Source organism: Plutella xylostella, chromosome 4 (assembly GCF_932276165.1).
Source record: "Plutella xylostella chromosome 4, ilPluXylo3.1, whole genome shotgun sequence".
Taxonomy (NCBI): domain Eukaryota; kingdom Metazoa; phylum Arthropoda; class Insecta; order Lepidoptera; family Plutellidae; genus Plutella; species Plutella xylostella.
Window position 1 is genome coordinate 8,176,171 of NC_063984.1, and position 26,430 is coordinate 8,202,600.

Consider the following 26,430-nt stretch of genomic DNA (forward strand, 5'->3'; position numbering starts at 1 on the left):
CTCGTATCTTTGATATTATTATATTAATCATTAGATAGGTCATAGGTACCTGTGTACCTACCTATCTAATAATTTATGCTTAGATTGAATATAAAATTAGGTAGATATTATTGTGCAATAGTGCCTACACTACGTACAATTGGAACTATATCGTGCCTTATAGTTATGTGCTGTTTTCGTCGTTTAGCAGGTGCCTAGAGGGTCACCACTATTCTAGTATATTTGCAAAGGTACTTAACTTATACCGTATGACGTAATGACACAGGTATAGAAACATTGTAGGTACCATGTACCTATTTACTTTAGTTTGATTTAGAAGGTTTTTTCTGAAGAAAGGTAGGTAGGTATAATAATATCAAGGGTCCGACTCCCTTCATCGACTCGGCAGCGCAGTGGGTTATTTAGAATTTAATTATTATTCTGAGCAACAAGGCAACCGCTTATTTTCAAATATTCTACGAAACAAGGTTCAAGGTTCTCACTCATGCACTCAAGCAAGGAGTAAACTTTACATGCCTAATCAAGTAATCACTAGCCATTCTACTTCTCCAGTGAATGGCTAGTTTACTACTGACAACTTTGGCATATAAATATCATCATAGGCTGGTAACATTGTTACTGTCAGCTGAGTGAGTTTATTATCGAGCATTAGTGTTATGACCTTACAGAATTTCGATAAAATCATTGTTCACTAAATATTTCCACTCTCCTTATTGAGTTACAGTGAAAATAAAACATTGTTCCATCTATTCTTGTGCATACCCTACGAGGATATGTGTTTGAGAGTCAGCTTCTGACCCATCAAGTTTATGTTTGTGTAAGTGGTTGATATGCTTTGTTGTTCAAAACGCACAAAATAACACGTTTGATTTAGCGATCCAGCAGCATTAACATGTATATTTGATGAGTTTTGGAGACCTTTGAAGCTTGTGTAACTATGAAATTGTCTGCTCATTCTTTGTTTCAATGAAAAACATTGTTTAATAGTTATGTAGCTATTACCTTGCTATTACTTAGGTATGTATGACGTTGTTGTTTATTTTAGGCAGAGTAGTATTTTGTTGAAGCACTTGAGGATACAACCAGAATTCGAACAATTTCTTAAAAAAACTAAAATATTTGTATTATAGCTTTACTAACACACCAATTATTTACAATGTTATGTATTTGAGGTCACTGAGATAAAGTGTCTGGGGTAAAATTGCGCGTAGTTATCTGAAATAATTTTGCATTCCTTAATCTATAATTTGTCCCAATTTTCTCATACATTAACTTGTTGCAGACCCAGCTAAAAACACATTTTATTGGGTGTTAGTTCAAGTAACATGTGGTATTTAATCCATCTTCTGAATCTTATTATTTAAATTATAAGTTATGCATGTTATTAATATGATAAATATTTAAATTTCCAGCTTGTATAGACACAAGAATATCCTCACGGACGTGAGCAGTAGTGATGTTGTTTAGCTGACTGACTGTTGAGAAAGCGGCCATCAAATTGCCAATATGCTGTATGTGTTTCATGTGGACGCCGGTCTCATGACCACATACGATATGAGCTTGACACTGCAGAGGTAAATTGCTTTTTATGTTCTCCTACACTTGTAAAATTCCCAGTGACTCATGATGCTTTTAAATTAGTAGTCTTGTTGTTTAGTAACTATTTAAGTTGAAGGGAACCAGTTGTTCCCTTAAGATATAGTCCTATGTTCTATCATGGCAACCGGATTAACTGCATTTAGGCTGTGAGCCACAATTTATGTGTAAAATAGCTATGCAGTAACTAGCTGTCTAATCACCCAAACTCACGCCTGAAAGTCAAAAGACAACCTAAGTTACTTAGGACTTCCCACACAGACATAAAATAATTATTTACAGTCTAATTTCAGCACAGCATTATACTTTGCACTTTAGCTGTATGTTAAAAAATAGTTATGTATGTATTTTCATTGAATTTCCATTCACAGTGTGTCAAGCTTGAAAGCAGCCATAGAGCGGAAGACCAAGTTCCCAGCGTCCTCGCTTGTGCTGCTTGTGAGCGGCGGCGAGGTGCTGCAGTCCGATCACATGGTCTCCTCGTACAGTGCTGGCACCGACACCAACCCCATCTACATGTTCAGCAAGCCCACCATGAAGGATAGTAGTATGAAGCAGTCTAATCAGTATTCTGGTAAGTGGAGGAAATGTTTTTTATTTGAAATGTGTAGTTTTACTATGTATGTATGTTGCATATAGCAATGCACCTCTGTTTACATTAATAGCCATGTCTGCCTACCCCACAAGGGATTGTGTTAGTGCAAGGCGTGATGTGAATGGACCATAAATAAATATGTTTTATTTACTGCCTTTAGATTAATATAAATCAAAATATACATTTCGGCGACTTTAGTATGTTTTACCAATGTGTGAAGCAGAAACATAACAACTTGATAGTCTCAAGTGAGTAATTCACCTTGAGAATGATTTAACAAAAACTAAGTTAAACATATTGTTAATTAACTACAAGTGAAGAGTCCTTCGTCAAGTCGCGCGCCTTTGACTCGCGCGCCGCGCGCGAGTTGCCCCTACCGTATTTACCTACTTTTTTTGTCGTCAACTCGCTCGACTGTGAAAATATGTAGAGTCAGCCACAAAAGTTATAATTTATTATGCTATTTATGCTTAAAGTAACTACTTAAAATGTATAGGGTATTTTATAGGACTTTACCTTAAAATAAAACACAATATCCTTTCGGAGATGTATAATTTCAGATATAATATTCTAATAATAATCAACAACAAAAAATTGGCTTATTACTTACTGTAATTAATGTAACTGCTTCGCATTAGGAGTAACACTAAAACGACGTCACTAAAACAATGATGACGTTTTAACCCTTTAAACCGGTTTTTGCAACAAAAACTTGAAGGACATAGCTATGACAGGTAAAATTGGCGCACGGGATGAGAGAGATAGCAATCTTGGGTATCATGCGTCATAGGTCACATCCCCTTTTGCCTCATTCTGCACTTCCAACATAGGCTTTATTGTCCCGAAATCAAAGCATCTACTTTAATGGCGACTGTCTAGTCGGTACCTTCTTATGCTAATCAGCCAGGGGACAATATTTAACTATATTTTTTAGTTTCAATTCGTTTGCATCTGACCGTACTTTACATGTACTTTACATGGGCACGCGAGTTGATGATATAAAAAAACAGTAGATGCCAACTCGCGCGGCGCGCGACTTTAAGGCGCGCGACTTGACGAAGGACTCCAAGTGAATGACACACTAGCAATGTCACTCAGCTGTGTGTGTATATTATACTAAATACTAACACACAGCTAAGCAAAGTGACAAGAAACACGTTTTACATACATTTGGTTTGGAAGATCAGAAGCATTTAATGTAATAAAACCACATACATCCCCTCTTTATAACAGTAAACATACCCACCTCTATTAAATTACTGTTGACATTACTTGAGAAGGCTTCTTTCTTGCTTGCAAATTTTATGATTAAAATAAATAACTTTTGAAAAATCCCCAACATCAATCACACCAGTCTATCTCATGCCTACCAAAACTCAAACGCCTCAACCCTTCCACAGTATGCGACCTCAGCCCAATAGTGGAGCTGAGCACAGAACAATGGAGAAGCGACACTCGCAGCGGGCTGGAGGTGAAGTCGGTGGCGGAACTCAAGTCAGCAGTCGAGATGTGCTGTTCGCTGCCGCCGTCCGTCCACACTGTGGTGACCTGTGCCTCGCTGGCGCAGCAGTTCAGTGAACTCGCGCACGAGATCTCCAGGTGCTGTGAGCAGTTGGTGCATGATCAACATCTGCAGCATCAGGTAAATTGAATTGTTATGTTGGTAGTATGTTGTTAAGGTACTGCCTCTGTGGTCTAGTGGTAGAAGCTTCGCTTCATGACCCAGAGGTCCCGGGTTCGATTCCCGGGTGGGACCATCAATTTGTGTTTCTAAATTGTGGTTCTAAGTTTGGTTAGGACATAGAAGGCTGATCACCTGATGTCCGAAACAGTGAAACGATCCATGCTGTCGGATGGGCATGTAAAGCAGTCGGTCCTGCGCCTAGCTCTCTCCAGTCGTGTCGGTCAATCCGTCCCATTGGGCTATGAGAGTGATGGAACAGAGAGTGCTCCTGTGTACTGCGCACACACTTGGGCACTATAATCTACTCCTGCGTACATGGCTGATCTCAATTGAGATTGGCCGCCGTAGTCGAAATTCGGCTAGGAGGACATTATTATGTTGTTAAGGTTCTAACCGCCTCAAAGCTACTGTTTATTTTATTTTACATTTAAGGAAAACTGTTTCTTGCATCCTAAAGTGATCTGTTCGGACATTGCTGTAAGCTGGAAGGATATGCGTTTTGCACGTTTTTATTTCTTTTATTTTTAATGTTGTATAGAATGTTCCTATTGGAGGAATTATGAATGATTGATTTGAGTGGATTTTGAGGGTATATAATTCAAAACCTAAAACCATAAATCTTTCGATCTGGCTATTCAGAAGCAGCAATTGGATCAATTATACAGCTATCCATTGATGTACTAATTCTGAATGAAATTACCTAATTAAATATCAGGTCTGTTTGCAATGCACAGCAAACAACTAATTCCCTAATGAACCAATTATACTATCAAACGGTGTTGGTGGCACACTAAACGCCAAGTAAACAATCACATTATTTATAGCAGTGAGAGTCACGAATATATTTCATGCATAATTTAATGATAACATTAAATTGTTTATGTTTAGGTGCGCAAGGATCGTGATGAATGGGTAAAATTCTGTGAATGAAAACATTTCTGATCATATAAGATGTGCAGGACCTTGATACGAAGGTGGATTTACTACCGCTGCATACATTAAGAATTCCATATTACATTAGAGTAGATTTTGATGATGGGGGCTAGTCCTTGTAGTGAGCACATTAATAATATATTTATTTTTATTTTGGAGCTTTGCTAGTTTGAGAACATAATATTTATCAAGCTGAATACGTGAATACTTTATTTCTATTTCAGGGTTGGTCAGCCGTGGTCGCCAATTTAGATGACATTTATCATGAATTTTGCGAGCGGTCAAAGAATTTCAAAGAGTCATTTAAAAAGCATCGGATGAAAAAGGAGCAGTACCATGAGCAGTTAGATGCGTAAGTATTCTGCTCTTCATATTATGTGTTCGAAATAATTATTTAAATTATGTATACAATACAATACATAAAGCAGTACCCTCAACTATCTCCATTCGGCTTCCTTCCTATAAAGTATGCCAGTAAACAAACATATACATATTTAAAATTTATGTAAACCAAATACTAGTTCATCCAGAGTTCACCTCTTATTTCTCTAACACTAGTCATTCAAATCATACTATTATTTAAGAAGAATAAGTCAATAGTTACCATTTTAACGGGCGTCAGCAAGAAACAGTTGGATAAACATAATATACATAATATCAGAATTTCCGTTCGTTCTGTGACGTAGATTCGAGTTCCGTATTTGATTTATCCTGGGAATTCATCAACGGTCAATTTGATCCATGTTTAGGCAGTGCGACCGGGTATACTTACGGCATAATATTCACATCTATAGATGGCAGACAGGTAGCTTAGCTTCTTGCCTTCTATTTCACAATGTACTTACAATTATAAATGTAGATTTATATCAATGCATCCATTTTTGGGCAGCAATCAAGAGGGGGAAGGATAGACAAGCGTGCTTGACCACAATAGGAGTAACTTTACTCTAATAATGACCTCTACTTATTAGACGTCTGTTAAAATATGTTTACCTTAATTATAGAAGAATCGAGACGTTTTCTGAATACCGATTGATTTGATTTAAGAGGTACATAGATAGAGGTAGTTTATAAGAAGCTCAATCTATGCGATATCGTTTGTATTCCTACAAGATTCCTACTAATGATTTACCAATGTGCGTGATCAGAAGGATCAAACAGTGTTGTAAATTTATAATTGAAGTGATGACTTCTAAAACTTTGATCTCATAAACACACATCGCACGTTCAAATTGTATCCATCAACGGATATTACGTAACTACTTGGAAATAAATTGTGTGATTAGTAAAATGAGTTTGCAAAAGTTTATGTACTTTAGCATTTAATTCTTATAAAAACTTCGTATTGAGTAGAGAGCAGAGGAACCTGTACTATACGTATAATTATTTTGTATTGATGGCGGACTATTAGATCAATTTGTTACATTTACTTACCAAATATAATCACTGAAGTACGAGTAAGGGGCCGTCCATTAATCACGTGAGGCTCAAAGGGGGGGAGAGGGGGTACTGAAAATCTCACGAAACATCACGAGGGGGGAGGGGGGGTTCTCGTTAGACATCACGTGTATTAATTTTTTGTCAAAAATTAGGTGTTTCTGAACCGATATTTTGGACGGCGAAAAAATTTTAACGATTTGTAGTATGACCTATATTTTTTCTAGTCAAAAATTGCCTATACATAGACTTCCAAAAAAATACACGTGATCCAGGGGGGGGAGGGGGGGTTGGGCCCAAACCTCACCAAATATCACCAGGGGGGAGGGGGGGGGTCAAAAAATGAGAAAAACGACCTCACGTGATTAATGGACGGCCCCTAACTACAAAATATCAAATTGTATATCTTCGTTCTACCTTAGTACCTAAGCAAGCAAAGAATCTATGCATTTACCATAAATTATTCATGAGCCTATTGGCCCCTCTCTTCCACGTGCTAGCAACTTTAGAAGCACGCTATTTTGGCACGTGTTCCTTCAAGGTCAAGGTCGAGATTCAAACTTACGATGACCCTGTTGTTATTGTTGCGTTTTGATTTTATCGGTCTTAATGTTTTAATCGATGAATTGTTATTTTAGGTTCAATACAATTAATTGAGGATCTTATTTGATATTATTTAGAAATCTATGAACAAAACCTTAGTAAGTTTATAAAACGTAAACCGCTTTCAGAATCGCTAAAATACATTTCATACATATTCCGCATTGTGTAAATTGAGAACCGATGACGGTAAACGTGTTCTCCAATTGAGACCACATACTGTAGACCACTGACATCTGGGAGGTACCCGGTAGTGGCTGCATGAGGACCGATGACAGAAACTTTTGAATGAGGTATCATTCAACCTAGTATACCTAGTAAATTTATTTCCATATCCTCTAGTACCGGTTTTGCTATTTATGAAAACGAAAAAAGTTTACGTTTTCTCCTGTCATCTGCACACATTACCTGTCAAAAGTTTCATGATAATTTTCATCAGAGGCGCCTTAGTATGCGAGAATACGTAATAAACTTTTATAGTTTTCGACAAACTATCAAGCCTGTACTAGACCTGCATATGTATGCATTTATTTTCCAACATCATAACACAATTCCAGGTTAAACCAAGTGCTGGAATCCCTCGGAAAGATCCCCATCCTCCCAGCTCTTCGCATGCACGCCGAGGCGCACCGCTTCTCTGCCTTCGACGTGTTCGAGGAGACGGAGTTCGACCGCCAGTACCAGCGGAGTCTGGAGCATAGTGACGACCGCGGCGGCGAGGCGTTCAAGCTGTCTGAGGAGGACGGTGAGTGATTTTAAAAGGGCACTCTTCTTAAAGAGTCTTGCTCTTGTCCATGTATTTCCCGGTGAGACACTTCCACAGAGCATAGCTATTATACTATGACAGTACCAGCGCAGCCTCGAGCACAGCGACGAGCGCGGCGGCGAGGCGTTCAAGCTGTCTGAGGAGGATGGTGAGTTGGATACTTATACAGGGTGTTGCAAAAAGGGTATACTAAGCCAAAAGTGGGTGACTCAGGTGGTCATTCTGAACAACTTTTGTCGTACGAATTTTATAAAATTGCGAAAAAAAATATTCGTTCTCCATAGTAAAAAGTCACGTGACCAACAAAGTTTCTATGGATTCATTTTTTATTTTCGTGAATTTCCAAAACTCGTAGAACAGAAGTTGTTCTGAATGACCCCCTGAGTCACCCCCTTTCGGTAGTATAGCCTTTTTGCAACACCCTATATAGAGCATAGCTAGTATACAATGGCAGTACCAGCGCAGCCTGGAGCACAGCGACGAGCGCGGGGGCGAGGCTTTCAAGCTGTCTGAGGAGGACGGTGAGATACTTAATATAAGAGCCTATTGCTCATGTCGGTTATTTCCCGCTAAAGAGAGAGAGAGAGCATATGTGCTAGAAAATTTTGGTTAGGGTGCAAGAAAGTAGCCTCCTCGAGGTACGTATTTGATAGAGCATGGCTGCTACACTTTTACTGGGGTGCTCGAAAGGAAACTGTACTTTACATACGTCCGGCGCACCCTGCGCAGTCAGCGACTGACGCTATTCTGACTATTCCACTCCCATAGCATTGGATTGGCTGACGCTATCGCTGAGAATAAGCGGCATTTTTTACAAAAAGCAGCATTTTTAACAAAAAATATGTTCTATGATACATAATCTATTAAAACGATGTGAAATACTAGACATATTGCACATTAGGATTAATTCCAATGAATGAGCTCTCGAATGTTAATTTGGTATTGTATTTATGGAACTATGGCAAGGTTAAGCATGAATTAGTGCAGAAGTTCTCATTACAAATGGTTTGAGTTTTGTCTTTTGTTTTTAATTCATTGCAGTTGATCATGCGATCTAAAAAGACGCAACATAGTATCTACTAACAACGATAAATTTTATGTAAATTTTAAAATGAAAATGATAACATAACCACTTGCAATAAAAGTAATAAAACTCACTCTGTCTGGTCAGGCAAATTTTTTGTCAGTGCTATGTTTGTGCTATGAAAGCGCGCCTATTACCTTTAAAGATTTTTATTAATTCCTACTATTATTAAGTAAATCAATAAGACATTCCCAAATAACATCAACCCTCTTCCCCCCAGTATTCGACACCCGCAAACAACTGTCAGACTCGCAAGGCGGATCAGCCCAGCAGCTTGACAACCGACCTATAGAGGACTCTGATGACGGTGGCGTCGTGTTCAAGGCACGTTCGTACGACAGCAACAAGGATGAACCGACGCTGCTGCACTGGATACTGGCGCAGGGGAATAAGGCTTCGCTGCAAGATATCTTGGATTACTGTCAGAAGGGGCTGTCTTTGGTAAGTGTTATTTACATAATTATGCTTTAGTATGTAGATCTCGCATAAGAGATTTAATACAATGATGATTTTGCAAACGCAAGCAATCTTAAAATTATACGTCGAAGATAAATATACGACCAGGAAACGTATCCTGTGTAGTAATAAGCGATTGACGTTAATCTAACTGGCCAGTCCTTTCACAATGGTGAAAACTCTACTCCATCTGTAGTGTTTATCACCGACACGCCGACACCGATACATAATAATACTTTCAGCAGCTGCACCTTCCTCAGATATGGCTATGGCTAAGGAACTCTCAATCCAAATGTTCTCTTTTATACTTTGAACTCACTACCTTCCTCAAGCCTCCCTCACCCTCAAACAAACACTAACCCCCGCCTCCCACCCACAGATCGACGAAGAGCCCCTAAAAGAGCGCGAGGCGGAACTCCGTCACATCCTCGAGTACGCCAACATGCACGGGCTGAAGCAGCTGAAGGGCATCGAGGAGCGGCTGTACGGGCTGGAGCAGCTGCTGAGCGACGTGCGAGCTCTGGGCCGGGACCAGCGCGACCAGGCCGCCTCGCTCATACAGGTGCACCCCCTTCTTCTTCTTCTTATCGTGTCGACGACAAACCAACAAAGTCGCTAAATAATACATGCCCAGAACTGGGCCACTGATACTGCACCGCTGGTAGCGGTCATGAGCTCTTCCCGCGTACAGGTGTAGGGACACGCGGGGCATGAAGTAAGGTGCACCATAGTTTGTGGCGCTTCACACAAGCAGTTCAGATTTTGTGCATCCGTGAATCCCCACCTAGCCATATTATCCTTACTACGACCGACCTGTGTTCGAATCGGTGCACTCCCTATACTGTCACATAGCTATCAGCGCGACCAGGCCGCCTCGCTCATACAGGTGCCCCCTATACTGTCACATAGCTACCAGCGCGACCAGGCCGCCTCGCTCATACAGGTGCCCCCTATACTGTCACATAGCTACCAGCGCGACCAGGCCGCCTCGCTCATACAGGTGCCCCCTATACTGTCACATAGCTACCAGCGCAACCAGGCCGCCTCGCTCATACTGGTCACCCCCTATACTGTCACATAGCTACCAGCGCGACCAGGCCGCCTCGCTCATACAGGTGCCCCCCTATACTGTCACATAGCTACCAGCGCGACCAGGCCGCCTCGCTCATACAGGTACCCCCTACACTGTCACATAGCTACCAGCGCGACCAGGCCGCCTCGCTCATACAGGTCACCCCCTATACTGTCACATAGCTACCAGCGCGACCAGGCCGCCTCGCTCATACAGGTGCCCCCTATACTGTCACATAGCTACCAGCGCGACCAGGCCGCCTCGCTCATACAGGTCACCCCCTATACTGTCACATAGCTACCAGCGCGACCAGGCCGCCTCGCTCATACAGGTGCCCCCTATACTGTCACATAGCTACCAGCGCGACCAGGCCGCCTCGCTCATACAGGTGCCCCCCATACTGTCACATAGCTACCAGCGCGACCAGGCCGCCTCGCTCATACAGGTGCCCCTATACTGTCACATAGCTACCAGCGCGACCAGGCCGCCTCGCTCATACAGGTGCCCCCCATACTGTCACATAGCTACCAGCGCGACCAGGCCGCCTCGCTCATACAGGTGCCCCCCATACGGTCACATAGCTACCAGCGCGACCAGGCCGCCTCGCTCATACAGGTGCCCCCTATACTGTCACATAGCTACCAGCGCGACCAGGCCGCCTCGCTCATACAGGTGCCCCCTATACTGTCACATAGCTACCAGCGCGACCAGGCCGCCTCGCTCATACAGGTGCCCCCTATACTGTCACATAGCTACCAGCGCGACCAGGCCGCCTCGCTCATACAGGTCACCCCCTATACTGTCACATAGCTACCAGCGCAACCAGGCCGCCTCGCTCATACTGGTCACCCCCTATACTGTCACATAGCTACCAGCGCGACCAGGCCGCCTCGCTCATACAGGTGCCCCCCTATACTGTCACATAGCTACCAGCGCGACCAGGCCGCCTCGCTCATACAGGTACCCCCTACACTGTCACATAGCTACCAGCGCGACCAGGCCGCCTCGCTCATACAGGTCACCCCCTATACTGTCACATAGCTACCAGCGCGACCAGGCCGCCTCGCTCATACAGGTGCCCCCTATACTGTCACATAGCTACCAGCGCGACCAGGCCGCCTCGCTCATACAGGTCACCCCCTATACTGTCACATAGCTACCAGCGCGACCAGGCCGCCTCGCTCATACAGGTGCCCCCTATACTGTCACATAGCTACCAGCGCGACCAGGCCGCCTCGCTCATACAGGTGCCCCCCATACTGTCACATAGCTACCAGCGCGACCAGGCCGCCTCGCTCATACAGGTGCCCCTATACTGTCACATAGCTACCAGCGCGACCAGGCCGCCTCGCTCATACAGGTGCCCCCCATACTGTCACATAGCTACCAGCGCGACCAGGCCGCCTCGCTCATACAGGTGCCCCCCATACGGTCACATAGCTACCAGCGCGACCAGGCCGCCTCGCTCATACAGGTGCCCCCTATACTGTCACATAGCTACCAGCGCGACCAGGCCGCCTCGCTCATACAGGTGCCCCCTATACTGTCACATAGCTACCAGCGCGACCAGGCCGCCTCGCTCATACAGGTCACCCCCTATACTGTCACATAGCTACCAGCGCGACCAGGCCGCCTCGCTCATACAGGTGCCCCGTATACTGTCACATAGCTACCAGCGCGACCAGGCCGCCTCGCTCATACAGGTGCCCCCCATACTGTCACATAGCTACCAGCGCGACCAGGCCGCCTCGCTCATACAGGTGCCCCCCATACTGTCACATAGCTACCAGCGCGACCAGGCCGCCTCGCTCATACAGGTGCCCCCTATACTGTCACATAGCTACCAGCGCGACCAGGCCGCCTCGCTCATACAGGTGCCCCCCTATACTGTCTTTATTTTTATTATATTTTTTATTTTTTTAGGAAAACTTAACTAAATATAATAATAAAAAAAAAGAAACTAAAGATAACTTAGGTCTAACAAGTTTCCACCTTTAGGTAAAACATTATCAACATATTTTACGTACGTAACGGTAATTTAACAAATTAGTTATAGAATACTTATTTAAAAAAAATTAAAAATAAAAATGTTATAATTGAGAAACTTTAAACTAAAACTTAAACTAATACAGGGGTTTGAGAAACCAAATAGCCACGAGCCAACCGGTTGCATATTGAATGTAAACTGTTGGTGAAAATGTCAATTTCGTTATATTCACACAACATATCATTAACCACCTGTGGTACACGCCAGTAAAATGAATGTTGCCTATAATTACTTGTCACATAGCTACCAGCGCGATGAGGCCGCCTCGCTCATACAGGTGCCCCTATACTGTCACATAGCTACCAGCGCGACCAGGCCGCCTCGCTCATACAGGTGCCCCCTATACTGTCACATAGCTACCAGCGCGACCAGGCCGCCTCGCTCATACAGGTGCCCCTATACTGTCACATAGCTACCAGCGCGACCAGGCCGCCTCGCTCATACAGGTGCCCCCCATACTGTCACATAGCTACCAGCGCGACCAGGCCGCCTCGCTCATACAGGTGCCCCCTATACTGTCACATAGCTACCAGCGCGACCAGGCCGCCTCGCTCATACAGGTGCCCCCCATACTGTCACATAGCTACCAGCGCGACCAGGCCGCCTCGCTCATACAGGTGCCCCCCATACTGTCACATAGCTACCAGCGCGACCAGGCCGCCTCGCTCATACAGGTGCCCCCCATACTGTCACATAGCTACCAGCGCGACCAGGCCGCCTCGCTCATACAGGTGCCCCCTATACTGTCACATAGCTACCAGCGCGACCAGGCCGCCTCGCTCATACAGGTGCCCCCCATACTGTCACATAGCTACCAGCGCGACCAGGCCGCCTCGCTCATACAGCTCACCCCCTATACTGTCACATAGCTACCAGCGCGACCAGGCCGCCTCGCTCATACAGGTGCCCCCCATACTGTCACATAGCTACCAGCGCGACCAGGCCGCCTCGCTCATACAGGTGCCCCCCATACTGTCACATAGCTACCAGCGCGACCAGGCCGCCTCGCTCATACAGGTGCAAAGAGTGACACGATATATTTTCGAAGGTCTTAGGCCCGGCCGTCCGCACGCGGATGGGTCGCTCTGAACGCGCTGTCCGTCCGCCGTCCAATGTTCGTTGCGGACGTCCATGTAGGTCATCTGCGTCGCACTGAATATGCCCTTTCACAAAAATCTATCAAGGGTGTAAACAATGTTTTTTTTTTTCTTTTTAAGAGTTAATTTGGGGCGTATAACGGGGGCTTGAAAAACTAAGTAATATGTACACCCAATAAAAAATACAGCTTGTATTTGCTTAGATGTATAGATTGTATCAAACCTTTAGTGTCTGTATTATTTTGTGTGTTTGAAGATAAACCACTGACATGTTATTTATTTCTTCCTTCAGAATCGTGAGCGAGTGAGCACGGCGTGCGACCCGTCAGTGCTGCCAACGTTAGTGCAGTCGCATCGGTACCAACTTGAGAAGTTGCTCAAAAACCACCAAGTCCTGTTCGACATAAAAAGAAGGATTGCGAAGTCTAAGGATGAGCTGTCGCATATATTGAGAGCTAGATTAGAGTAAGTGTGGTTTTATTAAGTACTATAGTGACTTTCTGTTCTAATATTTGTGTTTTGAAAACTTGGATTGAAAAATAACTTATTGCATTTACTTACCTTTTGCACCCTCGTCTTACTGAATTTTAATATAATTATAACCCATTCGTGTATTTTAAGAAAATAATGACTTTCAAACTACAATATATTGTACCCTGATATTAGGTATTATACCATATTTGTTATCATACAACTTACATAAGGGACATGTCTTTATCCACAGGGCAGTGCTAACGATAGAGAACTCTATGTCGGTACAAGACGCGCACCAAATGCTGAGCTTCCAGTGTTTCGGGCGACTCGCTCGGTACTTCGACATCGTGGAGCAACTGCAGAGAGCCCCGGCAGTCTTCGTGAGGGCCGTGGCTGAGGTGGCACGGAGGGTCACCTTCTCCACACACTTTCACCAGGTAAACTAGTCTCTTATTTACTGACGTTATTCATATAAATAATGGGAATAGCGGTGGTCCTAATATACTGCCCTGTGGTACATCAAAAGAAATCTAGAAGTGGCGTACGGTAGAAGTAGTCTATTGGAAATGATAGTATCTTGGTTGTTTATATTGGTATTTTTCTTATTACTTATCATTATTCTACACCCACAGTGGGCCACGGACCTCGCGACGCATCTCCTAGAAATCCACAACGAGGAAGTGTCAAGAAGACAGTCGTTCAATACGCTCTTCCACGGACATTTCCTCAAGACGTTATTCCCCGGGATGACGGAATTACCCCCACCGTTTGCGACGCAAACGCCCCCTATATTTGATTCAAGGGTGCCAAAACTAACGGATGAAGATTGGAAGTTTGTGTCAACGGCGTTTCCTGATTTAGCGGCAGAAGTGCCACAGTATGATATGGAAGCGACAATTAGGTTTTTTAGACAGAGGTAAGGGCTAATTTATGTGATTGGATTACTTGTAGTAGGTATCCAATAATACCAATGTATGAAAAGCCAATTTTGTGAAAGGATTTATATAAAATCTATTATTATTTTTTTTACAAAACTTTATATTTTAAAATATTCTGTTTTACAGGTTTGCTGCCACGGATTATGAAGACAAAGACGTAGATGTCCAAGCAGACCTAGATAAGTAAGTGGATTTTAGTTTTCCATTTTATACCAAGTAAAGTTGGCGCGTGAAATAGGATATCTTGTAAGTCTTGTAAAAGTTGCTATAAGCTGACCAAAATGACTTTGTATTTACTACTATTAAAACTAAAATGTCTTTAAATTAAAACTAAAATGTCTTTAAATTAAAACTTAAATGTACTTAAATTAAAACTAAAATGTCTTTAAATATTTATGGAAACTTTATTGGAAAAAGTACTACTTATGTATTTAACTTTAATGCATCCATCTGCTCTGTATGTTTCCTTAACAATAATAAAATAAAATAAAAAATACTCTTTCTTTTAGTACCTAGGTACATTGTTCCTCAATTTCTTCTTCTTTCACAATTCTTAATCTTCCACAGAGGATTCGACTCTGAGAACGAGACGGGTGATTTCGAGCGTCTCAGCCGACAGAGCACCACGGACAAGCAGAGAGTGGACACCTCCGTCACCGCTGTACCGGACACTATGGCCGTTTCTACCGTCACTGAGGTCAGTTACTACTTGTTATAGACTGTAGTATAAGTACAGTGCAGGGCAAAGGGGTTAAAAGCTCTAAAGCCTTACTTCCACAGACCAGATGCGTGGTGTGTCGTTAGTGTATGATGCGTGTAATTTCAATCCCTGGCAGTTCTACCTAGACTATCCGTAAAAAATATGTTTTGGATGAGTAGGACAAAGGTAGTCGGTAAGTGGCACAGGGAAAATGCCAAACAGATGCATTAGCCTTTAGATAAGAAGGAATCAGATACTAATCCATTTTACGTTCATTATTCGTCCATCACGACAAAAACATAGCAACAACATAGTTGCCGAACCACCAATGGTGTAACAAATTGCCAGCCCATTTTCGCCTACTAACCCTTTGAGCCCTATCGAAGAATCTAGTACTTCTAGGTGCGTTCTCTACCCGTGATTCTGGAGTCTCCAGAAGTTGGAGCTGAAGAATATTCGCAGAACGGGTTCGAAGACTCGCAGTTTTACATCGAAGAGTCTCTGCCCTCGAGCTTGGAATGGGGCCGGGGTGACCAGGTGTTTACTGCCTTCAGTGCGGGCTTGGATAAGATCTGGGATCTGAAAAAAATCTTCAGTAAAAGGAAGCCACATACACAGCCTTCGTTTTAGGGCAATGTTGATACGGACGATTTGAGTTGATTCTCAGTTCAAAGTTACTGTTTATATAAACAAAAGTGGGCTATGAAATCTTACCGTAATCGTAAAAGGATACGGGAATAGTTGGTCTTATCCAAGTGGGCAAGTTATCAATAGTTTTAGCTGCTCCTGTCATCACCGGCCCTTACCATAGCAACTAGTTCCCACCGCTGGCAAGAAAACCTAGCATGGCGTGTTAGATAAGCTGTGATAAAAGTTTATGTCGCGATCGCTTGGCTTTTAGTCTTGTTATGTGAGCAAGCGAGATAGGGAGTCGCAATAAGGCTTTTGTCCTGCGCCATGGTAGGCCGAAAGAATGCCATCATGCTACAAGTATCTATACCATCTGCTGTAACTTATGTATCTACTGTCTGTCTTATGTCTTTCCAAATAATATGTTCTGTCTTTCCAAATATTTTGTACTTACTGTAATGCTTTTGCACGTAAACTTCATAAATCCTTATCCATAGATATAAAAGCGCTATTCACAAATCATTGTGACATAAATATTGTTTTTATTGCAGGACAACATGGACTCTCACAAAATAAACATGGAAAAACTAAAAGACTTCCTTCTACAGTTATTCCAATTATGTAAAGCAAACATACTATTTATCAGAGAAGAGTTAGCTAGACTTAAAAGTGACATGGATGTCCAAAAGCAATTTATAGCGGGTAAATATATGGAAGTGTTAGAAGCATGGCAGAAAAGCAATGAAGAAAATGCCTTAGAATTTCGTGAACAAACTCAAAGATTAACGGTAGACCACGAATTAGAACTAGCAGACCTTAAAAATGACTTAAATGGTAAAGATGAAGTAATTGCATCCGTTAAAAGCGATAAAGAAATGTTAAAACAGGAACACCAGCATCACATAGAAGAATTACATAAAGAGCATCAAAGTACAAAAGACCTTTTAGAAAAAGTAAAAGAAGAAATCAAATCTTATGAAGTCAAATTAGAAGAAGCCGAGGCACAGAAGCAGAAAGAATTAAAGGATTTACAGGACAAAATGCACCAAGACTACAAAGCTGAAATAGAGTCTTTAAGATCAAGGTAAGACCCAAATCCATAAACTAAAACAAGTTCACTCATTATTATTGTAAATCGTAATAACCAAAACAAAATCAAACTCTGCTCCCTAAAAATATCCTTCAATTTCGCAGGTTCCGTCTAGTAGCGCTAACAAACATGGACCGGTCTCCATCAGAATCCAGTCTAGAGAAGATAGAGAGAACAGACGTGATAGAGATAGCCAATCACAACGCGATCGTGATGCAGACCAAGGAGAATGCTGAGGTGGAGAAGGAGGAGGCTGTAAGAGAAGCAGTGGAGAGGGTCGAGAGAGACTGGCAAGCCAAGATGGAAGCTGAGCTAGGCGCGCTGAAGACGAAGTATGAGGTTGAGAAGCAGGTAAGTGGAGCTAATGACTTATTTTTGTATGTTCAGACAAAGATATCAAAAGGAAGAAACTGTAAGGTGTTTGAGTAGATTTCAGACACAAGATATAGTTATAAAAATACGTAGAGAAGGTTAAAAATTTATGCAAACGTGCAGAAGCGATTTCTGTTTTGGGTACGAATCCCGAATCAGCCCGTCTAGTACAGGTTTGATAGTTTATCGAAAACTATAAAAGTTTACGTTTTCTCGCATACAAAGTGGCGCCTCTAGCGGAAAATATGATTAAACTTTTGACAGATAATGTATGCAGATGACAAAAGTAAACCTAAACTTTTTTTCGTTTTAAAATGTTTAAAAACCCGTACTAGACGGTCTGGCCAGTTTTCATCCAAGCGATAAAATTAACGTGGAGTAAAGATTAGTGGACGAAAAATGCCAGCGAAGTCGTGCCCTATTACATTATAACTATTCAAATAGTAAAATAACGTTGACTTCTGCTAATCTCGTAACTATTGCTAAGTTTCAGAAAGGAACAATAACCTCATGTTGGCATTAAATCTATGTATGTTTCTTTCGGCCCGTATAAAGTAAAGCAAGGTGGAATTTAAGGTCGAAATTAGCTTAGAGTCCCTTTCTTCAAGCCCCCCACGCCTCCCAGCATTTTGTTATTTACTAAAATATTCATAATAATCTTAGGTGACAATAAACGACGTGACCCGCCGCCTGCTCTCCGAGAAGGACCGCCAGTTGGAGCTGCTGCGCGAGCGGGAATCGAACCTGGTGCGAGAATGCGCCAAGTACAAGGAGACCATCCAGCAGCTCACCGACCCCGAGACTAATGATTATGACAGCTTGCTCAAGCCGCAGGTGTGTTTATGTGTTCTGTCTGTATTGCTGAAAATATAGAGAGCAGTAAACCAGAATGCCGTCATCGTGTGACATCAACACACGTAGTCAGACGAATATGTCTCGCGATGTCGTAACTTGCTATCACCACTGATGTGACAGGAGACTATAGATGGCGCCTGATGTCCGGGGACACGAGTAGCTCAACATTTGGTCCCCTGGTGGGCTTAGACCGCCTGTGCATTATGACCTGTGTTTTTTTTAATTCACTAAAAATTTTCTATTGACAGTAAATCCTGTTGATATTATCGTCATCATAGTAAAATAACTGGGAAATGTTAATAACGTCGCCGGTATATTTATAATATTTGTACTTTTCTTCGACAGTTGGCGACACTAGAAAATGAAAAGGCCATCTTACAACAGCAAATACAGGACCTGAAGAGTCAATTGGAGAAGAAATCTGATGATGGAGACAAGAGCGGTAAAGAGGAAGACAGTGATGGCAGGTGAGTGTCCACCATCATCATCAGCCTGTAATCATTCACTGCTGGACATAGGCCTCTCCCAAGAAGCGCCAAAACACTCTACCCTCGGTGTTTGTCATGCTGCCACTACCGGTTACTTGTCTTAAGGTTGGCCTGGCCTACTTGTAAATAGGTTTAGAGCATTTAGGGCCTTACCGTCAAAACTTGGACACATGCAAAACTTTCAAAAGTTGAGCTACTAACAACAACCACCAAGATCCTCCACAACATAACCCATCTTTCCTCTCAGATCATCATCACCCAAGAGGGAAGAGCGTCGGCGCGGCCGCTCAATAAGCCACACTCCGTACGGTCTGCTCGGGGGCACGCTCAGCCTGTCGTCGTGCCTGCCGGGGCACACGGTGCTGCTGTTGTGGGACCCCCAGCACCACAACTACACTGTCATGCAGGTGGGACGCCCTTCGTTACTTCTAAAGGCTACTACACACATGCCGGTGGCAATGCGGAATGCGCCAGGTTCATGCTGAGCGGCTATGCATTGTATGCATTTTATGCCGTCAAAAAGCCGTAAAAAAGTCCTATCTGGCTGTATATTACAAGATTAGTCAAAATTTATGTAGTGGTTTGCAAATGATCTTTCACTCTAGACCACAACAACCAGAATAGACTATGTTATGTTTAACTGTATATGATCTACAATACAGCTTGGTGACCCCGACCTGATATTAAATCGCATCCTGGATAGATGGGAAAACCAACCCTAACTCTTCTGCCGTATGACCTAATAAATAAAGTTGCCTGTAAGAGATCGCTTTTAGCGATAAGGCCGCCATTGTTCATTATTTCTAGTTTATAAGTATTCTTTGTATGTTTTAATATTTGTTTTGACCAATAACGATATATTCTATTCTATTCTAATAAATATTATTTCTCATCTCTCAGGAAGCGTCAATAATGTACTTCGTGCACAGCGACTGCCTGCCCGCGCTGGAGCTAAGCATTAATGTGAAGAGCGAGAGCGAGCGGAGGCTCTACGCCGTCGCCACTGTCGAGTCCAAGGAGTACTGTTACGCTAAGAAGGTACCTCTTTCAATATAACTTGCTAATATATATCCCATTCCACGGAGAAAGAAATTTGATACAAACAAAAACTACCCATATTCGAATATAATAAAGGTTCTGTCAGATGTCTTTCCCTGTGGAATGGTATATAACAGGTTTTAGAGATAAAGACGGAGCTATCTAAAGCCAACTATCTCGCATAAAAATTTAAATTTATTGATTTCTGTCATCCATAAGTGATCCCAAGTAGACTATACCGCAACGATCGGGACTAAAAACAATAAAGCAGTTCGGTGGGTACAGGCAGACACAGCTATAGCTATCACACTACTATTATTAATTTTTTCCTTTTCAAAAGCCAAAACTGGCTCAAAGTTTCAATACTTATGACCGAATTTTTCCTTACATCCATTCATTTTATCATTTCATTGTTCAACACCCTGTATTTCTCAAAAACTTAAACCATGTATACTTACCACCTATGTGAGTCTTGTTACTTGAATAAATGTATTTAATTATGATGTATGTAATTTCAGAGCGGCAACCGCTACAACATGCCCCGCGGGTTCCGCTTCTACCGGGTGCGGGTCAAGCCGTACCGCGCGCACCCCGCGCCGCCGCCCTGCTGCGACCACAAGCACAAGCCTCAAGGTAAGTAACTGGTGGAACCTTTACGATCGGGGAGATCTTGGGCCTGCGTTGCTTTGAATGTTAGAGGTCAATAACTCTAGATTTTGAACAAAGTGCAAAAGAAAAATAAGTTGGCCAACAAATAATGCTTTGTAATTCAGAGAATACCACGTAGTGAAGCATCACTACTTATTCTACTTCATATGATTGTGAAAATATAATGTATATGCCATTCTACGGGGAAAGACATCTGACAGAACCCTTATTACATTCGAATAAGGGTAGTTTTTCTTAGTATCAGTTGTCTTTCTCCGTGGAATGGGATATAGTGGATCACAGCATGTGAATAACATAACACTCAGTTCAACGCAGGCCTTCTCTAAAAACTCAATGTTAGACTTAATTCCCTATTTCCATCTATGTTCTTAAATAATCTTGTACTTGTGCCATAGCTATCACATAAAAAATATACTTACTGTGCTATTCCTGTCCTATCATTCATAGTTTATAGCTGCTTCTTCATAGTTTTGTTGTGTCCCAAACTTCCATGTTAAAGCAGCTTACAACACGCGGAATATAGCCTTTATACCTAATTTACCATAACATAATCACATAATATTACAATGAATAAAAAATGATTACGTTATTACTATACTTTGAAATGAAAACTGGCCGTTGAAATAAAATTTTAGATGTCGCCACCATACCTTTACTTTACTCCAACACTATCCTGTGATTGGTTCATTCAGTACCCATCTTGAAAAATCTTTTCTCTGATTGGCTGTGTGTGTATAATTCACTTACAACCGAACTACGACTTTAACATCCACAATATAAAGGCTATACGACCGTGGCTTATTGTCTGGGGGGTATGTGTTGCAGATTGTGTGAGGGGGGCCAGCCTTACAGCGCTGTGCGACCGCCGCCCGAAGAAGTGGTTGACCTACATGCATGCCCCAGGTCTCGGCTTTTAGTCTTCATCTCATAACAAGACTGACTAGAGACCTAGGTTTACTAACTTTGCTAAGTACTATAGAGAATGTGAAAGCCCACAATCATGTTTTCTTGGCTCACAGTGAATTTATAAAACGATAAATACTGATTGTGATTTTTGTAATAACTTTATCGTTTCACAAGGGTCTCTAGTCAGTCGTACATATTTTTAAAATATTCCTTTTGTATTTTGTTTTATTCGCAGCCATCTTCCCTATTCCAAATTCCAACACAATAAATCTACAGCTTTTTTCCACATTACCATTTAAGTACCTACTCCTTACACTAACTATTTAGACTTGCTCAGCTTTCTAAGTCACTAATAAATGTCTTACTAAAACTCCTCACTTATTTAAATTTGTCATATGTATTTTACAGTCCGCTGTATAAGTATAAGTAGATAAACATTTTGGTACTTGTCAAAAACAGAAACCCCTATTCATTCATTCAAACATTGAAGGTTTGTGAGTTTGACAAGTTTCAAAATCTAACCACAACACTTACATCATCGCAAACTAACCCACCCCCTTTACAGATTCCCAAAAGTCGGTGGACAATTCCCAATCGACCAGCTCGGCGGATGACAGTAAATGTCAGTACGTGGCGACGGCGACGCTGATCAACTTGGAATCGCCCGTGTCGACCAGCGAGCCGCCGACGGTGCAGGTGGAGGCCACTGAAGAGGAAGCCCCCGCGCCCACCGTCTGCCCGCCTAGGCCGCCGTGAGTTATTCTATGTATTTAGTTTATGTTTAAAGTAATTTCAATGTGCAGAACCCAAAGGGGTGAGCCTCAATCCTCCACCAAGAACAGGTCTAAATAAAGTAAACTGCAGATCTGCTACTGGCTGGAACTGCCAATAGACATGGCATATTTATTTGAAGCAAAGCACTCTAGCCTGTTAATCGTGCCATAGCTATTGCTTACTAACCTGAATATTTCTCCTCTGTTTCAGAATCGACATGGAATGCAGTGTAGGTCGCGTCCTGGGCCCAGAGATCGAGCTACCATCAGAGCTGACAGTGAGCGCTATCTCCGTACAGTCTAGAACCGACACCACCGTCCCGGCAGACTCCGAGCTGGCTGAAGAAGCGACCCCCTGACGCGCATTTGACATCCTGTCGCTTAGCGACATCTAGTGGCGGCCCCGGTAACACTATCCGAAACTACTTCTTCGCGTAGTTCCCACATCGCCGCATAGATGTCACTAGCGATGCTCAGGTTTTCAGAATTTGAGGTTATGGTGAAGAGAGAAAGCCTATTTTAGGTCATATCAGTGCAATGGTGGAATTTTATGAACGGACTCTAACTAGAGTATTTGAATTTTGTTTTGAATCTGCTATCGATGGAGCAAGGCTATTAAGCTGCTATACGAGTAAGGGAGAGAAGGCTTATCCTTGTATGTCGTATACGCTAAAGGTCACATACTCTCTATCGGTTAATTTGACAGGGAAGTAATATTACTTATAAATCCACATATACATAGGTTATCGACGCTCTTGCATCACAATAAATTTCGAAGGACAGAAATTATATGAGCGATGGCCGACAATAAGATAAACGTGAAATACTAATCAATGACAATTATGTATTGTTTATGATTTCAATAATATATTTTACTTACATTAAGATTTCAATTCACGAAATTCACAGTTTGTGTGTCAAATCTCTGATCAGGGAAGAATAAAGATATTTGTAAATGCAAAAAATGCAATTTCTAGATTTTTTGTCACCAAGGTCTTCCACTTATTGGGATATAACGCCGATTGAGCATAAATTTATTTGCTTCTGCACAATAAATAGTATCGGTTGGCGCAAAAAATATAAATTATTTTGGAAAAATTTAATATTGTGAAAGTATTTTTGATAAAAGTTGCCATTTGCCTTAGTTTAAAATCGAGATACTTTTAATGTATCCAATTCTAAAAATCACACTTAAAATCTAAATTACTTTAAATTTAAATGATGCAGTAGCTAACTTACTTGCATATTACTCTGGAATAAATATGATGAAACTTTTTTACCATACATTTGATTGGAAACCTATGACTTAAACCTATGAATTTCTTTTCTGTAGTACAAATTATATTAGTCGTTAATAGCTTTACAAATTATCTTTTGCAAGTCGCTATTTTTTATACCAATGTTCATAAAATCGAATTATTTTTATGTTTTTTAGGCACCTAAATTAGTTCCTCTTGCGTTATGTATTCAGTGAAACGAAGTTAAACACTATTGTTATTATTTAATATAATTTATTTTTAAATGTCAGTTATTTCTATCAATTCGATACTTAGTTCGGTTAACAAAATTATGATGTTTATTATCCGTAGCACAAAAGTCCTTAGTCACTTAGACAATTTGTTTACTATAGATTTTCAGCGCATACCCATCCTAAATATCCATTAGCGATAATCTTCGTAAGTCTTAGGGTTACTTAATACCTTCCTCACGAGTAAAAGTGGCATAGCAAATCCGTGTTAAGTCGTACCTAGTTCCCCTGTAGTGGTGTCCAAACGTCATAACACAAAACACGGTATAGATACATAATTATTCTGAAGCTATGTCACGTTTATTAGTACTAGGGATTCTGAATAGATCGTGGTGGATCCTGATGTACTGTGGAGGGTACTACACACCATTCCTTCTTAGAAGTTTCTCTCAATATCTCGGTAGTTTAAAACGCTTCGCGGAACCAAAATGCTTCGAACTTCGATCTCGACTTTGAACTTGAAATATATTTGGTCTATATTTAATTATTAAAGTATAATAAAATGACACCATAATTATAGAATAGTGAATTGTTAAAATAGAAGTATTGCTAACTATACGCTACTATGGGTTTACTCATCTCAAACTGAAAATAAGGATTATTTGTTTAAACAGATAGGAGCGGTCAGTCAAATAACATTGCTAGAACACTTGTCGAAGTTTCGATGCAAGTAAACTCGTGTTATGATCGGTTCATATAGTATATTTTTTTAACAAACGAGTACTCTTTTTATTTTACTGCGTTGCTATTGGTCGACGTAATTATTACTGCGCTGCTATTGGTCCTAACAATGACCCATCTCACTCTGTCAATATCGGAAATGTGCGAGAGACATACACAGTACTCGTTTGTGAAAAAAGTTTATTATGTATAAATTGTACACCTATATAACTATGGATTATCTTACTGAGATGGCGTTTTTAACAGATTTTTCATACAATGTGTAACAATAATTGCTGCCTTGGTAAGAAAATCCATAGATAGATAGCGTACAGAAACCGGCGGTTAGTGTTATAATCCCTTATGTTTGTTGGCAATGATTTAACATTAGTGTATGGTGCGACCGAAAGTTGTTTATTTGTTTAGATACATACGCGATGTAATAATATGATAATACCGAAGCGCAAATGTATATTTGGAGCGATGCGAGTCGTGACGGTTGTAGCTTTGTATTGAATTTGTTTGTGGCCTTATTGTGTGTGGCTTCAGAATTGAGGCCTGTGTCGCCGCCCTTATTCGACCAAAACTAGCAACAATTACGCAACGTCGGTTTAAAAATCGTACAGACTGACAAATCTTAATAAATCGCAGAATAGAGGGCTGATCACGGTACCACTGTACCACGACACGGTAATCGTTGTCTTTCTGGCTTTGTAACTCTGTCTCTAGAGAGGAAACGCTGTCTTGAAGTGACCAGATGGATGCTCGGTTCCATGTGATGGCCCTTCCTAGTATAACTAAGATAAATCAGTTGTTGCATGTGTATTTAAAATTTACAGTAGTACCAGATTAGTGAGAAGTCTAATAGAAAACAGAGTGAACCGTTGCATAGCTTTTAATCTTTGTAGTAGTTGCATACTTACATAACTTTAAAATTGGGTAATGGAAATATGGTAGTTTTGGTCGAAGAATGTAGCGGCGATTATATTTACAGCTGTGATAGTGCGTGGCGAGCCGCGCTCCCCATCCCCGCAAACCTCCGTCGACGCACGAGTGACTATAGCTCCTATTACTATGCTATTAGGGCCTACATTTAAGCTCGTGATAAGAGTATATCTTCGGCTAAAGTGACTTGTGCGTGTTGAGTTGTTTGCCTCCGCGGTTTCTTTTACAATGATTTTGTGAGCGTTTTTTTCCGTGAAGATCAATGAGAAATTGGTGTGCTAAAGTTTGTGTTTTAATAATAATAAAGTATCTGAGATACTGAAATTGAAAAATTCTGAACAGTTCATCAACAGTCTCGTCCCGCAAGTGACGTATCGTTCTATTGGCTGGACAATCGACTGTTGATTAACCGTTCAGAATCTGACAATTTAATATCTGAGATTAAAAAACAGACTATAGTGTTGTTTCATAGATGTTCACGGTAACAAATGCAGTGTGACGCGGGACCGCACGTCCACGGTGATTCTTGTAAATACTTGTTTATTATTATTATAATACCGTATAATATTGTGATCGTCGAATACAATTACTTGCGCAGTTTAAAATTAAGTCTGTAATGTTATCTCAATATTAATATTGGATTGTTGTGCTGGACGCAGTGTTTGTTTTTGGTTAAGATTAGGTTTGGTTTGCAAGATGTTCTTTTAAAAATCTCCGTCGTTTGATTGACTTTTCACCTACTCTAAAATCAGTTTTACGCAACATACTTTTGTGTCAGCAGTTTGCATAATAGTTATATTACTGAGTGACAGCTTAATGGACTATTTTGTAGTGACCAATTTTATCGTTAGCTAAGAAAATTGTAAAATTGACAATTTTAATGTGTAAAGTTTTATATACAATACAAAATAGATGATTTTGTACACATCGATGGTTTTATTTTCCCTCACGAACTCTACAACTCTAATAATACCATATATAAATTAAACAGCACACA

The 26,430-nt window shown here is 41.4% G+C and overlaps 1 protein-coding gene across 4 annotated transcripts; it reads left to right on the plus strand.

The window, feature by feature from the left end:
* Window positions 1–606: 606 nt before the first annotated feature.
* On the plus strand, window positions 607–24,680 carry LOC105388927 (RB1-inducible coiled-coil protein 1). 4 transcript variants are annotated; one of them, XM_048628294.1, is made up of 23 exons: window positions 607–817; window positions 1,413–1,574; window positions 1,968–2,170; window positions 3,592–3,833; window positions 5,033–5,160; window positions 7,403–7,590; window positions 8,916–9,136; window positions 9,531–9,713; window positions 13,660–13,832; window positions 14,092–14,278; window positions 14,474–14,757; window positions 14,906–14,962; window positions 15,347–15,476; window positions 16,661–17,193; window positions 17,304–17,550; window positions 18,235–18,405; window positions 18,772–18,893; window positions 19,162–19,321; window positions 19,815–19,952; window positions 20,471–20,585; window positions 21,447–21,524; window positions 22,093–22,279; window positions 22,512–24,680. In XM_048628294.1, the coding sequence occupies exons 2-23, from the start codon at window positions 1,507–1,509 to the stop codon at window positions 22,657–22,659; spliced, it is 3,963 nt and encodes a 1,320-aa protein (XP_048484251.1). In that variant the 5' UTR covers window positions 607–817; window positions 1,413–1,506; the 3' UTR covers window positions 22,660–24,680. The 4 variants fall into 4 exon arrangements, with proteins under 4 accessions (XP_048484251.1, XP_048484264.1, XP_048484257.1 ...); XM_048628300.1 differs by lacking the exon at window positions 607–817 and adding an exon at window positions 858–1,017; XM_048628298.1 differs by lacking the exon at window positions 607–817 and adding an exon at window positions 1,063–1,330.
* Window positions 24,681–26,430: the final 1,750 nt, after the last annotated feature.

What these genes read in the sequence shown, in the direction of transcription:
- LOC105388927 (XM_048628294.1), top strand. Translation starts at nt 1,507, where the DNA reads ATGCTGTATGTGTTTCATGTGGACGCCGGTCTCATGACCACATACGAT. An exon ending in ACAGCTTGCTCAAGCCGCAG is followed by an intron (nt 18,406 to 18,771) that starts GTGTGTTTATGT and finishes TTTCTTCGACAG; the next exon opens with TTGGCGACACTAGAAAATGA. An exon ending in AGTACTGTTACGCTAAGAAG is followed by an intron (nt 19,953 to 20,470) that starts GTACCTCTTTCA and finishes ATGTAATTTCAG; the next exon opens with AGCGGCAACCGCTACAACAT.